Here is a 16,864-nt window from a genome sequence, read left to right as displayed (position 1 = left end):
TACCTACATATTCAATTCATGGTATTTTCGTTGCATTATTTAATTTTGTCTCTTTGCTGTGTTTGTTTCAACTATATACATACATTTTTGCAAATAAAAATATTGAATATTTTGTGACCAACTATCAATTTATTGTCTTATTTAATTTTCTTTTTTTGCTTTACATATTTTCAATTAAGTTTTTATTTAAGGAGCGAATCCTAAAATACATTTTAGCTCTGAAAAACAATTCTTTCATTTTGGTGCTACAATTAACAAAATTACTTAAATCTAAGTGCTTCTGGACCTAGTTTGCACATATGTATATGCAAATCAGTACCATTTAAGTCGTCAAATACTGCTTGCAAGGCTTTCTCCATCAACATATCTGTTGGTTTTGAGAGTCCTCCTTCAGATAGGTGATCCATCCAAGTATAAGATGAACAATTTTCTGAATTGGCACAAATTTCGGGGTTATCTTTACCAAGTTTGTGGCAGATGTACCCTGCCAAATTTTCAAGCCCGTCGTTGTTGAGAATCTTCAAGTCATCATTTTTTTCAATTGGGTCAGCGGAATTTAGATCAACTGACACACGTTGAAAAATATTACCTGGAAAAATATAATAAACATACATACATGCGTATAAATAAATGGAATAAATTGTTAGTTAAGATTATTATTACATTTAGGATAAGAAACAAAGGTTAGTATGCAAAAACTTAGTTTGTATGTAAGTACATATTTGCATTTGTTAACATCAATACATTTTTATATAAGAATGTTTTCTGTAGTTTTAGGTTTATAATACTATGTACGTTTAATATTTTGATAATTAATAATAATGATACTCCTTCCTGTCAGGGTGATCGTGAAGACCGCCTTTTAGCCTATTTACGCCAAACTAACTTTCTAAAACGTCCTGGTTTAAACGAGACTTCATACTTTTCTGTCGTTCATTAGCCTTTGCAGGAGATAATCTGGTTAACGTGAGAAAAGCGCTAGGTAGCAACTTCGTTAGACTCGGCGAACTTAAACCTGCAAGAGTGTTTGGTTATAAAAGTAAAATTATTGTAATCAAAATGCTATACTTAATTACCCATTTCAAATTTCTTTCGCAGGCTTCTGGCGCGAAGTGCACAAAAATTAATCCACTATTTTAGTACTGTTTTATCCTAAGGGAAATGGAAAAATCTCCATTTCGTCGCACTATTTTTAACATTGTTATTATTGCATCCGAACACTGCACAATTCATTTTAAAAAATATAAAATTTCACAATTAATACTACACGCGAAAATACAATTCGAATTCACATTCAAAGGCGCGGGCGAATAATAAGTCAACCGTCACGCCAGCAAGAAGCTGACTGAAAACAAACATGCGCGTTGCGTAATCTCTTTCTCTATCATTCTTGGGACCAACATGAAGACGTCTTGAAAACACCATTGTGGGTTGTGAAATCTAAGTCTTTCGGATCGACAATGTGTGTTTTCGATGAGTTTTCACTGACAACTCACAAATTTATTTGTTTGTTTACATTTTGAGCAACGAGAATGGTAAGTTTTGGATGCCTTAACAGCACTAAAGAGTACTAAATTTGTTTTGCCACAATTCAATGAGTAGGGTTTCTCCCCTATCACTTGACAAATTTTATTTATTTGTATTTTTGCTTTTCCATTTTTCAACGTCAATAGGGGGGTTCTCTTGCTCTTGCAAGATTGCAAGATAACACAAAATGCAAAAATCCTATACCCAAATGCTCAAGGCCAAAAGAGCACCCATTGCAGAATCTAGTTATTATGAACGGCTGATTCGGCCAATTTATTGAGAATTACTATTGTGAATTAGCGCACCTTCTGCATACATTCTTAACAAAACACTGTATCAAATCTTTATAATTTAAGTAGAAATTATAAAATCTATTTAAAACTTATCTTCCTTAACAATATAACGACGAAATATGTATTTATGTAAAATGACAGCTAAAACAGGGTTGCTGTCATTGCACGAAAATAAACATGGGTTTTGGTCTGACATATTTTACAGCCAGTGCGAATAATTTTCTGCGTGTATTTGTTGTTGTGCGGTTGCACCAAGAGGAAAGTCCTGCAATTCGTGCCTGTGCAAGTTTTGCAAGATCAAGAGAATTCCTCTAATATGACAATAACAAGTGACAGCTGTATTTGTATATGGAATGTAAACTTAGGGCCGGCAAAATATGTCTTCTATGATTATATTGAGTGGAATGTAAGTTTTCAAGTAGTGTTTGGAATGTGTTTCGTTTGACAGATTTTACATGGACGAAAACACAAGTTTTAGGACGAAAACCAGTTTTTCCCACAAAAACTTGTTTTCATTGTCCGTCCGAACATAGTATTACTAAAAATAGTTTCAGCCCTATTCTGAAAAAACCTCTCAACTGAGTTGAGAGGAAATATTTGAGAGATTTCTTGTGAGGCATAATTTGTGAGGCTATTCTTGCTCAAACCTCATAAGAAAAAAGCTTAAAAAAGCTTAAAAAAGTCACCACGTGAGGTAAAAAGCTTTTTGCTGTTTTTGCTGTCAAAAAGCTTTTTTAATAAAAATAAGCAAACAAAAATGGACACACAAATGGATAATCATATGTAAGTAATTTTGAAAATTTTAAATATATATATATATATATATATATATACAATAATTTCTTATATATAATAATTAAATAAGTAATAATAAAAATGTAAAAATATAAAAAAATGAAATAAAATAAAATGAATTATTTAGACATATGTAGATGTCTTTTTATTCATTCTTAGAGGAAGTAAAATGTACAGAGACAGAAAGTAACTTACATATATGTATATATGCATATATTTATTTTTACAGAGGATTGGCTCATATAGAGCATATAACTATTACCAACGCATTTTTGCTAAGAGCCATGTCCGTAAAAATACAATCACGCCAGGAAACGCAGAAAACAGATATATTCGACTTCTGCATATACGAAGAACAGTTCCTCCATGCTCAAATACTTTTTAAAAAATATAAAATATTGATTTAAAACAAAATAAACACTGATGTTTTCTATTATGATGGCTGCTTTCACACGTCACAGATATTTGTGAGAATAGTGAGCATTTGAGCTTTTGAATTTTCGCCAGAATAAGGTAACCCTCACTACAGTGAGAAACATCACTGTAGTGAGGTTGGTGACTTTTGTGAGGGCATGAGAATAGGGCTGTTTGTTTCGTTAAGGTTATGGTCACCCAGAAACTGTCCGATAAGTCATTTATTTTGTTATTCATTGATCACCGCGGCCTATCGTATCAGTCAACTCTTTCCTCATAAATAAAACAATTAAAATTTTTATTTTATTTCTTTTTAAAGTTTACATATTTATACACAACAGTTATATTTTTAATATCCATTTTTACAATTTTCCAGTAATTATTTAAGATAAGCTTTTAAATATTACCATTTATTTACATATATGTACATATATATATTGAAAACTGAATTTTCTTTAACAATCAATATTTGGCAACATTTATGCTATTTACAATATTAACGTTATTTTCTTGGTTTACATCAAGAATGATAGAATACAAGATTACGACACCCGCCATTATGAAACGTCATAGTTGCGTGTTGAGAAGAACAAGAGTGAAAAACTGTCAAATGGCTTGCAAATTGTAAACAGAAAAGTGAACACTTTTGTAAATTCGCAAAATATTATTAATTCTTTCGATTTTAATGAAAAGTTTTAGTGAAGCGATTGAATATTGTTGAGTGAAAAGATTTGAATCATTTCCAAAGAAATATATCGGCCTATTGATAATAAAATTGTCTATTAAGTTGTGATTCAAATGGAGAAGACGTTTCTTGTGTTGTATATAAATATATGTATACATATATTATAAGTTCAGATGTATCAGATGTATGAAATTATGATAAAAGAATTGTGAAATTAATTAATTAAAGAGGATTTAGTATTAAATATATAATTTTTTTTGCAAAATAACACCCATTTTTTTGCAACTTTTAAATCGGCCGAAAAACTGAAAAAACTCGTTTTCGATCCTTTAATTGCATAATAATTATTACAACAAGCCACTGCACATTTCATTTTAAAAAATTAATATATTTATGCTTAGAAATTTAAATAAATACAACAGTACACCTTCACTAGTTTTCTTCATTTGAACAATTTCCACACATGCTACTCTATTTATTGTGGATGTGCCTAAAACTACTTACATATATCTTTTCTGGCAACAATATTCTAAACATTCCACTGAAATTTTTCTTGCAAAGACGAAAGAATTAATATTATTTTGGGAATTTCCAAAAGTGTTTACTTTTCTGTTTACAATTTGTATGCATTTCTATGCTTGTTCTTCTCAACGCAAAAGTGTGACGTCACGAAATTGTTGCACAATGTGTTTGTTTTTGTAAGAAATGTCAAGAGCTAAACCGAAAAAAACTAGCGGTAAACTAGTGTCGTAATCTTATATTCTATTATTCTTGGTTTACATTGTTATACTACGTACAATTTACAATACTAAATACATTAATTTACTATTTCTTAATATTCACACAATTTGTACATATGTATGTATGTATATTAGCCAAACTAATAATAACATTTTAAATTAGATGATTTAAAACAATTAGTATTGAGTTATTTAAATATAATAATAACAGTGATTGGGTCTGACTTGAGATTTCTTCTCCGAAATTTGCAAATATCTAAAATGAATAGAAAGAATTGAATTATTTTTTTATTGAATTTATTGTATTTACATTAAATTAAAAAAAAAAACTGTATTACTAATGCTATACTATTAGATACACTCCAGCTGACATTCATCCAATTAAGATATGCAAATTTTTTCATCATATTTATTGTATAGGTGCTACCGCTTTCAACATGATTATGACGTTTGAATAAGGCAATGTCGAATGAGCATTTTGTACACAACTGTCGTTAATGCTACTTTATATTTAGTAGCAAAGTCCAGCACACTCAATGTTGTTAAATTCGCCCGCGACTTTAATGAATACATATGTAAGTAAACGTGTGAAATAATAATATGAAATTTAATTATTAACTAATAGTTGTTAACTTACATTCTCCCACTTTATTGTAAATTTCTTCAATATATTCGTCAAGTTTTTTCTTATCACCTTCAGACATTGGCAAATCGTTCACTTTTTACATTTATTCCGTCAACGGACTCATCGCAATGCCTTGACTATTTATGCCATTCATACCTATTAATGTCTTAAAAGCCTCCGCGTTGATGAACTAAAAGCAAACACTTGAAAAATCTGATACATTTATTGTTCTGGTTTGAAGTGACTGGAGAAACTGTTCCCCGCCGGGAAAAGTAGAGGAAGAAGTAGACCTCCACTTCGTTGGAAGGACCACATGGAGAAGAACGTGGCTTCGCTTGGAATCTCCAATTTGCGGCACCTTGCGAAAGGAAGAAGCGACACGCTGCTGTAAACTCGTTTATAACCGCGTAAACGGTTTCCACGCCAGTAAGGAAGAATATATACCTGCATTACAATTCCAACATATTTTTTAACATGTATTTACTGTATATAAAACAATTTCTACAAGAACTAAAATATCAACATGGAAGGTATTGCGCTGATGGAATTAAAATAACCCTAGTTCGCAGTTCTTAATCATTCATACCATATCTGGTTAGCACTAGAATGTTAATGAAATATTATTGTTTTTTTTTCGTATTAGATGATTGTGTCTTGAAGAAATAATAAATTCATTTACAAACTTAGTGCGGGCAGCACTAAGCATATACAAACTTAGAGTACAAAAACCTTATGTCGCGGTGTAAGACTTGTTTTTTATCTTATGCGGGGACATTGGGTAGATGTCGTGGTTGACTATACTATGTTTACTTCTCTCTGAATTATAAGTACCTTGTTGTGGTGCAGGAGCTTAACTGCAATGTATATCCGCCATGAGCGGTGCAACATGGCATCACTCATGAGGGTTGAGACGAAGAGTACCACATCCAAATCCAGGGTGTTATGCAACTCCCATGCCCATTGAATGATTTGCAGCCAGGAGGTTAATTCGACTGAACAGAAGCTTCCCAACACCGGCCGAATTGGCAAGTAATGGTGGCATTACCGCGTTATGGGGCTTTGGCGCAGCGGACCTTCACGTTCCCCTACAAAAACATAGACCCGACAGCTCGCCGTGTTATGCCAAGGGTCGTAAAGAACGACCATAGTCGAGGAGAAGGTCAATAAAACCAGTGTAGTTGCAGGTTCCTTATATCCTCTCGTCAGAGGAGCAGTCGCTGTTTGGGGAGCATGCCAAAGAGGTTGATAATGACATGGTCTCATGAAGCGACGCACTGTAGTCGAAGTCGAGTGCAGCAGCTGAGAAGGTAGCGAGCACCACCAACGGTCCCCCAGGAGGAACTCGCGCGAGTTAAACATTCTATATCCTATTAGAACAAAAATTTTTTAATTTAGTTCACTTAGAAGTGAATGTTCTTTTATTATTATGTTTCATTGTTAATACAATGTGATCATCTCCGTAAACTTCAAAAATTTCATTGGTGGCTTGCATTGTATTCTTCCCTTTTTTATACAAAAATATCAAAATAAAGCGAATTTCTTCATTATTTTCACTCATTTTTGAACAGCTGTAATTATTTTCCCCGAATTTAACTTGGTTATATGAAGCCTTCAAACACTATATGGTATGACACAATGAAATTGGTTGTACTGGAAATATATGTACGACTGCAACATCTTTTGACAAAATGTTGCCAATTTTCGAATACCCAATAATACTTCTATGTATAGCAGTGATGCCCAAACGCACACTACCAAACTGTGTGCTTGTGTTGGAGTATGAGAGAGTTTGCTGCTACACCCAAAAAAATACAAAACTTTAGTATTAATTAATATAAAAAAAATTTGAAATTGATTCGACAACTTTTACAAAATTGTGAAATTAATGAAATTCCTTATTAATTTTTTATCAATTATAAGTTCAGATGTATCAGATGTATGAAATTATGATAAAAGAATTGTGAAATTAATTAATTAAAGAGGATTTAGTATTAAATATATCATTTCTTTTGCAAAATAACACCCATTTTTTGGCAACTTTTAAATCGGCCGGAAAACTGAAAAAACTCGTTTTCGATCCTTTAATTGCATAATAATTATTACAACAAGCCACTGCACATTTCATTTTAAAAAATTAATATATTTATGCTTAGAAATTTAAATAAATACAACAGTACACCTTCACTAGTTTTCTTCATTTGAACAATTTCCACACATGCTACTCTATTTATTGTGGATGTGCCTAAAACTACTTACATATATCTTTTCTCGCAACAATATTCTAAACATTCCACTGAAATTTTTCTTGCAAAGACGAAAGAATTAATATTATTTTGGGAATTTCCAAAAGTGTTTACTTTTCTGTTTACAATTTGTATGCATTTCTATGCTTGTTCTTCTTAACGCAAAAGTGTGACGTCACGAAATTGTTGCACAATGTATTTGTTTTTGTAAGAATTGTCAAGAGCTAAACCGAAAAAAACTAACGGTAAACTAGTGTCGTAATCTTGTATTCTATCATTCTTGATCGATATAAAGAAATCTGTTAGTTGGTGAATACAATGCTAACGACACGACACGACAGTGAACTGAAAATGGGGTTGTGCATCTTACTACATGAACATTCGTAAGAATGCAGCAACATAACAATGGCCGGCATATACACAAGACAACGCAGTTGTCCATTTTGCATGTACACAATTTCGTTGTGGCCACACTAATACCTTGCACTTGAATGAAATTTTAATATTTTGTTCAAAGTGAAGTTTTTTATGCAAAAAATAAGTAAATAGGTAAATTTATTTGTTTTAAATTATCAATTGTTATTACAAATGGTAAAATAGCGCTATTTTATGCTTTTATTTGTAAAATAACGTCAAGTTTGTAAGATCTGTGAATAATTTTACATTTAACATATTAGTGGCATCACCACTCTTCCTCATCTCTCTATCTTCCATTCTACTGTCAACTCTACTGTCGACCTACTGTCGTTGGCAAATATAGGAGAAAATTTAAGTTAGCGAGAGCGACAACCGTCGGCCTACGGTCGTGTAGTCGTGCAGCTGCATAAGAACGTGTGTATTTTAATATTTGACAGATGTTGTTTGTCGTCTGTCGTCGGTATTGCGTTCAGCACTTTACCCGGACGATACCCGGGCCAACCAAGAATGATAGAAACAAGATTGCGCAATGACGAGTTCAAATTTTGTTCGTTCTGCGCATCTACGTCACGGTTGATCAACGTACAATCAGCTGATTTTCAGTTGTTTGTTATTCTTTGCAATAAGAAGCAATTTTGTATTGCAGGCATACAAAAACATGAATATCATCAAAAGTTAACATCAATATAAGTGAATATTTTATAGTGAACATTTACCTACATATTCAATTCATGGTATTTTCGTTGCATTATTTAATTTTGTCTCTTTGCTGTGTTTGTTTCAACTATATACATACATTTTTGCAAATAAAAATATTGAATATTTTGTGACCAACTATCAATTTATTGTCTTATTTAATTTTCTTTTTTTGCTTTACATATTTTCAATTAAGTTTTTATTTAAGGAGCGAATCCTAAAATACATTTTAGCTCTGAAAAACAATTCTTTCATTTTGGTGCTACAATTAACAAAATTACTTAAATCTAAGTGCTTCTGGACCTAGTTTGCACATATGTATATGCAAATCAGTACCATTTAAGTCGTCAAATACTGCTTGCAAGGCTTTCTCCATCAACATATCTGTTGGTTTTGAGAGTCCTCCTTCAGATAGGTGATCCATCCAAGTATAAGATGAACAATTTTCTGAATTGGCACAAATTTCGGGGTTATCTTTACCAAGTTTGTGGCAGATGTACCCTGCCAAATTTTCAAGCCCGTCGTTGTTGAGAATCTTCAAGTCATCATTTTTTTCAATTGGGTCAGCGGAATTTAGATCAACTGACACACGTTGAAAAATATTACCTGGAAAAATATAATAAACATACATACATGCGTATAAATAAATGGAATAAATTGTTAGTTAAGATTATTATTACATTTAGGATAAGAAACAAAGGTTAGTATGCAAAAACTTAGTTTGTATGTAAGTACATATTTGCATTTGTTAACATCAATACATTTTTATATAAGAATGTTTTCTGTAGTTTTAGGTTTATAATACTATGTACGTTTAATATTTTGATAATTAATAATAATGATACTCCTTCCTGTCAGGGTGATCGTGAAGACCGCCTTTTAGCCTATTTACGCCAAACTAACTTTCTAAAACGTCCTGGTTTAAACGAGACTTCATACTTTTCTGTCGTTCATTAGCCTTTGCAGGAGATAATCTGGTTAACGTGAGAAAAGCGCTAGGTAGCAACTTCGTTAGACTCGGCGAACTTAAACCTGCAAGAGTGTTTGGTTATAAAAGTAAAATTATTGTAATCAAAATGCTATACTTAATTACCCATTTCAAATTTCTTTCGCAGTAGAGAAAAATATCAAATTCGCGGCAACTCACCTTTGATTGGGCGATGACGTTGCGGTCGATTGCAGAAAAAGAAAACTTGGTTGTTTGACGGAGAACCGTATATGCGCGCGGATCGTATGAAAAAGAGGCTTGGCCTCGTCCGCCCGTTCCTTTTGTTGATTGTGTGTGGTGTCCTCATGTGTGGTGCGAAAGGTGTGGTGTAAAAGATGATGTGTTGAGTGTGGGACGTAGTGTGGGATGACCGGAAATGATCCGCATGATGCCAATGTGTTGAGTATAGGATGTGCAGTGTGGGGTGAAGATGTGTTGATTATGGTGTGTATGTGTGGGGTGTAGTTATATTATATTTAGAGGGGGGTCAGGTGCTCATTTAGCCATCCCGGCCCCCCTAAACGACTGTTTAGCCTAAAAGGCGCTGCAGCTGTTTGCAGCGTTGCCACAACGCTGCTCAGACCCGTAGATCGACGCGATGGTGGCCCAGGCTGTCGACGCCGCAGTGATGTTGCACTCCGCTGGGGTGCGGAACGAGCTGCGGGTTGGCCTCGGGGCATGCGGCCGCGATGGTTGGTTGGCCGAATCACTTCGCGTGACGAGCTGCGGTGTAGCAGCGTGTGATGCGGCCGGTGGCACAGTTGGCACAGCCCACGTGACTCACACTCTGTAGTCGCATGAGTGTGCGACAGGCAATTGAGGCAATGCCCGTGGGCCTGAGCCACTTGCTGCCGTTGCAAAGGCCGCATTCCCCTAAATATTCCACAATGGTGGAGACGATGAGGGCGTCGACAGATGGGACACCTTATCCGACGGGTCTCTGACGTCCTCGCTGCAGTCGATGGTGGTCGGGTGCCACCACGAGGTGCGGGGGTAAGCACCGCTGCGGGCGCGGTTGGCGGTACAGGTGCCGGCGTTGTTGCCGGTGCAGTTGCCGGCGTTGTTGCCGGTGTAGTTGCCGGCGTTGTTGCAGCCACAGTTCGGGGCGCTGGTGTAGGCCCGGTGCGTGGCGTATTGATAGCCCGAGCGGTCGACGAGGTTGCGACTGATGTGTCTACATCCATGGTGATCTATGTATAAAGGAGATTGTTAATTAGAAAGTTGTCATACAATTGGATATTGGCAATCGTGCCACGATATGTGGCATGAATGGGCCGTCGTATGGATCGACCATTTTTGTTAGTTTTCTTTACGGTTTGTTAATTTTATTTATGGTTCGTTATTTTTATTCACGGTTTGTTATGTTCGGACGGTTGTTATTTTTGTAACGGTTGGTATTGGCGTATTTCTCGTTTTCATTTGATTAGCTGATTGGGACACGATAATATCGGTTTGTTTTTGCGGTTTTCGGATTCGCGGTTGTCGGTGGTTGGTAAAAAACACAGCTTCACGAGCGGTCTGGTTAGTGTTCCGTTTTGGGTACGGAGATCCACGACTCGTATGTGACCGTCGGAGCCGTAATGTAGCTTTTCTATGCGGCCAAGCCGCCACTCAGTAGGGGGTAGACAATCATCATGAATGAGGACGCAGTCTCCAAGTTTAGGCGGCTGTTCAGGGGTCTTCCAGCGGTATCTTTTGTGGAGATCCTTTATATATTCGTCCTTCCATCGGCGGCTGAAATCATGATGGAGAATTTTAATTCGTTCCCATCGATTTAATAGAGATAGCGACTCCACGCCTGGCTCAGGAATGGCCAGGATGGGTGCTCCTTTTAGAAAATGCCCTGGAGTTAAGGCAGTGAAATCTGAGGGGTCTTGCGATAGTACTGTGAGTGGCCGTGAGTTGAGAACGGCTTCAATTCGATTTAATAGCGTCGTGAACTCTTCGTAATTGAATTTATAATTTCCAGCTACCCGTTTGAAATGGGATTTGAAGCTTTTCACAGCTGACTCCCATAAACCGCCCATATGAGGAGCGCTTGGGGGTATAAATTGCCAGTTGATACCTTGAGGGGCGTACTTTTGTACGATGTCGGGTGACACTTGTTTTAGGAAATTCACAAATTGCTTTTCGGTGGCTCGTTGAGCTCCAATGAACGTTTTGCCATTGTCGCTCATGATCTTTGATGGGTAGCCACGTCGAGCGACGAAGCGAGCAAATGCCGCGAGAAAAGCATCCGTCGTCAGATTACTACATAGCTCAAGATGTACTGCCTTTGTCGTGAAACATACAAAGACAGCCACATAGCCTTTCATGAGAGTGGGAGACCTTAACATGGACGCCTTTACTTGGAAAGGCCCAGCAAAATCAACACCTGTTGTGGTGAAAGGCAGAGCGAAATTGCAGCGTTCCGGTGGAAGTGCTGCCATAATCTGCGTTCGCATCTTCTGTTTGTGCATAGTGCAAATCTTGCATGTGAAGATGCACTTCTTGATTTGCGGCTTAAGACGGGGGATATAATACTCCTGGCGTACCATCTGTTGCATGAGACGATGTTCGGCGTGTAGCATTAAGGTGTGGATGTAGTGGAGGAATAATGTGGCAAATGGTGACCTCTCTGGAATTATTATGGGGTGGCGTTCATTGTATGTTAGGCTCGAATTAGCGAGCCGACCATTGGCACGAAGCAGACCTTTCGTGTCCAGAAATGGGTTGAGAACTAAGAGTGAGCTCTTTTTATCAATCGGCTTCGACTCTCTTAGTACTGATATATCGCGGTTGAAGTAGCGCGCTTGTGTATATGCTATTAGTGCGACCTTAGCCTTTTGTAACTCTAGATGCGTTACTGTGTTGCATGGGAAATTATGTGATCCCTTAACTTTGCCTTTGAGTTGTTCTATAAATTTGAACATGTAAGCAACTACTCTGAGAGCTCTTGGAAACGATGAAAATCGTTCAAGGATGTCGGTATCATCCAATAGTGTGTGAAAGGTGGCGATTTTTCGACCTTCTGGGGCGATAATGTTACGCGTGGGGGATTGTGGCCAAGAATCAGGAGATTCTATCAACCATCGGGGGCCATTCCACCAGAGGGTGGTAGTGGCAAGGTGCAGTGGCTTGCACCCTCTTGTACCTAGATCGGCAGGATTGTCAGCACTGGCTACGTGACGCCACGTGGCTGATCCCACTAGGTCAAGAATTTGAGACGTTCGGTTAGAAATATACGTCTTCCATGCATGTGGTGGTTTTTCCAACCAGGCTAGTACAATTTCGGAATCGGACCACATATATAGTTTGCATTTTGTCATATTTAAATGCTTTTGCACCATGGCTACTAATTTTGAAAGTAGTAGTGCGCCACATAACTCAAGTCGTGGGAGACTTACAGTTTTTAAAGGTGCCACCTTTGCTTTTGCTACTAATAAGTGGCTTGTGGTCGTGGTGTCACTTTGCGTGCGCACATAGATAGTAGCGCAATATGCCTTCTCTGAGGCGTCACAAAAGCCATGTAATTCAACTTTGTGATCGGGAGAGTAATTTACCCATCGTGGGATTTGAATCTGAGAAATGTCATTCAGATTGTTTGCGAACTGGGACCATTTTTCTAAGCGAAGAGGTTTCACTTGTTCGTCCCAGTCGGTTCCATCTAGCCATAGTTCTTGTATTAAGATTTTCGCTTGGATCATAATTGGCGAAAGCCATCCTGCGGGGTCGAAAAGTTTTGCCACCGAGGATAAAATCTGTCTTTTCGTTATGGCTGATAATGCGGATATGGACTCTGTCGTGTATGAGAACTGGTCCGATATCGCTTTCCATTGGATGCCTAATGTTTTTGTTGTACTTTCCTTTTCGAAAATAAGGAAATTAGTGTCCAACAAATTTTCGTTTGGAATATTTTTGAGTATATTCGGGTGATTTGCCGTAATCTTTTTTAATGGAAACCCTGCGGATGTGAGGGCTTGGATTACTTGTGATAATGATTCGTATGCTTGTGGAAGACTGTGACTTCCAGACAGAATATCGTCTACATACGTTTGTGTTTTTAACACCTGGGTCGCCAGAGGAAATTCTGACTTGGTGTTTTCTGCCAATTCGTGGAGCGTTCGAATGGCTAAATATGGCGCACAGTTTACGCCAAAGGTAACTGTTTTTAATTTAAAGTCGCGCAAAGGACTGGTGGGGGATCTTCGGAACATAATACGTTGAAAATCTTGGTCGTCTTTATGTACGCCTATTTGCCGATACATTTTTTCAACGTCCCCATTGAATACGTATTTGTATATACGCCAGTTTAGAATAAGAAGCATTAAATCAGGTTGGAGCGTGGGTCCCGTAAACAGGATATCGTTTAGGGAATTCCCTGAACTAGTGGTTCTCGAAGCATTAAAAACAACTCTTACTTTTGTTGTTTTTTTGTCTGGCTTCACTACTGCGTGATGTGGCAGATAAAAGGAGTAGTATTTGCCGTTGACGATTTTCTCCCCTGGGTTTACTTCCTCCATGTGATCTAAATGGAGGTATTCTTCTAACACACCATCATATTCAGATTTGAGTTCGCCTTTTTTAAGTAGGTTTCTTTCCATACTTAAAAACTGCTGAATTGCAGAGGTGCGAGAGTGACCTAAGGCGAGTGTGTTAGGAAATTGTTGTTTAAGTGGCAGTCGTACGACGTACCGACCATTTTCTGATCTAGCAGTTGTGGCTTTGTAAAAATCCTCACAATACTGATCTTCAGGGGTTGTGACTGATATGGGGGGGAGTTCTTCTAGTTCCCAAAATTTCCTCAATTGTGAATTGAGGTACTCATTTGAGACTTCCTCAACTTGAGTTGTTAATGTTGTAACTGGTTCCGCAACTAGTCCGCTTAGGACCCATCCGAAAATGGTATTTTGCGCCAGAAGTGTTTCGGTAATTTTTTCAATACCTTCAAGAATAATTTGTGGTATTAGATCGCTGCCTAATAGTAGATCTATTTGAGCGGGGGTGTTGCAGTTGGGGTCTGCTAGCTTTAGGTGTGAAACCTTTTGCCAATGCTTGCTATTTATATGATAGCTTGGTAGCATGTTGGTTAATTGCGGTAAGACAATAGCTTCTGCTTGTATGCGCTTATCCGCTTTGGGGGAAAAGAGGGTAATGGGGCAGATTTTATTTGAGTTTTGAACAACTCTTCCGCCCATTCCCGTGATTTCAAAGTTGGCCAGTTTTGTCGGTAACTGTAGCCTGTTCTGTGCCCTAGACGCTATAAAGGATCGTTGTGATCCTTGGTCTATTAAGGCTCTGAGTTTAAACAGTTCTCCTCGGTGCTCGATGGAGACAACTGCTGTGGGTAAAAGTACCCTACTGTGATTTTCGCTATGTAGCGATTGGGTTTTTAATGCCTTTGAGCAGCATGGTGCTTCTTGGCAGATTTCAGAATTTGCTGTGGCAACTAATCCTGTTGCTCGTTTAACGTTTGCATTGTTTGGGGGTGAGCTGGAAAAATTTGTTATATGTAACATTGAATGATGTCTTTTATGGCAGTAAACGCAATTAAATTTGCTTTCGCAATCTTTAAGCGTATGCGCATGTGACATACAATTGGTACATAATTTTTTCGATCTTACGAAAGTGTTTCGATCGCAAACATTCATTTTTTTGAATTTTTCGCATAATTTTAATCTATGACCTCCTCTGCACAGTTCGCATGACGTTTGTTTATATTGTTCGGAAGAGAACGATTGATTTTTAAAAAGGTTTCTATTTGAGTTATTGTGGCTATTGGCTTGGGGCTTGTGGAAGCTTCTATTGAAGTCTTGCTGAATACCTTTTGGTTTACTTGTATTTATTTTTTTGTCTACCCTTTCTGCGATTTCGTACTGGGTAGTGAGAAAATCTCTCATTTGTTGCCACGTTGGGCACTTTTTACGTGATGAGAGCGATTGCTCCCACAATAGTAAAGACTTTTCTGGTAATGCTGCTGTGCATATATTCACCAGTATAGGGTCCCAGTTGTCTGTGGGAATGTTTTGGGTCGATAAAATCGACAAACAATTGGAAACAGTGGATTGAAGTTTGATAAATTCTTCACTGGTTTCCTTTTGAATTTTTGGCAAGTTCATCAGAATTGTTATCTGCTTATCGACCAATATTCGTTCATTCTCGTATCTTGATTTTAAAGGTTCCCAAGCCATATTAAAATTGTCGTCATTTAATGCGAACTGTTTTACTATGACGCCAGCTTGACCTTTCGTTTTGTATCGGAGGTGATACAATTTTTGCGCATTAGATAATTTTGGGTGGTTTATGTAAACGGCTGTGAACATGTCCCGGAAGGACGGCCATTGTTCATAACCCCCATGAAAAATTTCTGTGTCACATGCGGGCACCTTGAGGTGGATGCCTGAACTTGCCTCGTGGCTTTGTATTGGTGGCATCTCTACTCGCGGAAGTGGAGTAGGTGCAATTGCATTAATTAATTTTAGCTGATCTGAAATCATTGCTTTAGTTTCTTCAAATTGGTCTAAGCAATTTTCATATTTGGCGTAAGCCGAGGATTTGAAATTTTCAGGTAGATCTGATTCGTCAGATTCTACGATTGCGTCATATGCCGCTTGGAGACGCGTCCAAAAATTGTCTAAATTATCTTTTTTGATTTCTAAGACCGATTCAGAATTGTCTTGAATCGGTGTGGATGAAAATCGAGTGCAGTATCGTATCAAACTGTCACTCTCAGCAATGAATTTTGCATACGAAATATCTTTACCCCTCTTTATTTTTGTAGCACCTTGCTTTGAGCGTGTAGCCTCAGCAGGTGTACATGGGCTCTTTTCCTCTAAAACCATTTTTGGAACCTTTAGTGACTGTGTTGTTTTCGATTCCTTTGAGTCTGAACTCATTTAAAGATGTATAGAATGAATTAAAAAGTCTTAGTGAAAACTAGACTTGTAGATATTTAGAAAACGTGTATAAAGTATACTAGTATATAGTATAGAAAATGTTGAAAAGAAGACTCTTTTGTATGTAAGAGTTTCAAAAAATCAATAAACCCAATGGCTTTTTGATAAATCGAGATTTCGAAAAATATTTTCGTTTCTATATGTATTTATATATGTATATGTGTAGACGTGAACTCTTAAATAAATAAGAGTTTTGAACGAACTTAATATGATAAGACGCTTTACGTATTTTATAGGTTTTGTAACTGCGAACTCTTTTAAGTTAATAAGAGTTTTGACCGAATTGTTTAGACGTGAACTCTTTTATGTAAATAAGAGTTTTCCAAATCACGTAAAGAATATCGCTTAAATTTGATTTTGTTATTTATTATAGACCGGAAAATTTTTTTTTTTTATATGTTTATTCTTCTATGTATATTTGTTTTATATATTTTATGTCCAAATTTCCTATAGGGTATATCTATAGGTGGATCTTTTATTTATTATGTGCTAATGAGCGCTCGTTT

The 16,864-nt window shown here is 36.9% G+C and overlaps 1 protein-coding gene and 1 long non-coding RNA gene across 15 annotated transcripts; one reads left to right on the top strand and one right to left on the bottom strand.

The window, feature by feature from the left end:
* Positions 1 to 18: 18 nt before the first annotated feature.
* LOC125779789 (zinc finger protein 827-like) lies at positions 19 to 12,926 on the bottom strand. Of its 13 annotated transcripts, none has more exons than XM_049461073.1 (3): positions 9,583 to 12,926; positions 9,248 to 9,467; positions 19 to 589 (listed from the first exon to the last, which is right to left on the bottom strand). In XM_049461073.1, the coding sequence occupies exon 1, from the start codon at positions 12,750 to 12,752 to the stop codon at positions 10,839 to 10,841; it is 1,914 nt and encodes a 637-aa protein (XP_049317030.1). In that variant the 5' UTR covers positions 12,753 to 12,926; the 3' UTR covers positions 19 to 589; positions 9,248 to 9,467; positions 9,583 to 10,838. The 13 variants fall into 13 exon arrangements, 12 of the variants coding, with proteins under 12 accessions (XP_049317030.1, XP_049317031.1, XP_049317033.1 ...); XM_049461074.1 differs by having other exon boundaries at positions 9,339 to 9,467; XM_049461076.1 differs by having other exon boundaries at positions 9,375 to 9,467.
* LOC125779790 (uncharacterized) lies at positions 1,397 to 5,293 on the top strand. Of its 2 annotated transcripts, none has more exons than XR_007423440.1 (3): positions 1,397 to 1,535; positions 4,875 to 5,029; positions 5,155 to 5,293. It is a non-coding gene; the product is annotated as an uncharacterized LOC125779790 (long non-coding RNA). The 2 variants fall into 2 exon arrangements; XR_007423441.1 differs by lacking the exon at positions 1,397 to 1,535 and adding an exon at positions 2,208 to 2,603.
* Positions 12,927 to 16,864: the final 3,938 nt, after the last annotated feature.

The sequence above is a fragment of the Bactrocera dorsalis genome, chromosome 6, assembly GCF_023373825.1.
Source record: "Bactrocera dorsalis isolate Fly_Bdor chromosome 6, ASM2337382v1, whole genome shotgun sequence".
Taxonomy (NCBI): domain Eukaryota; kingdom Metazoa; phylum Arthropoda; class Insecta; order Diptera; family Tephritidae; genus Bactrocera; species Bactrocera dorsalis.
This window is presented reverse-complemented; position numbering and strand designations above follow the sequence as displayed.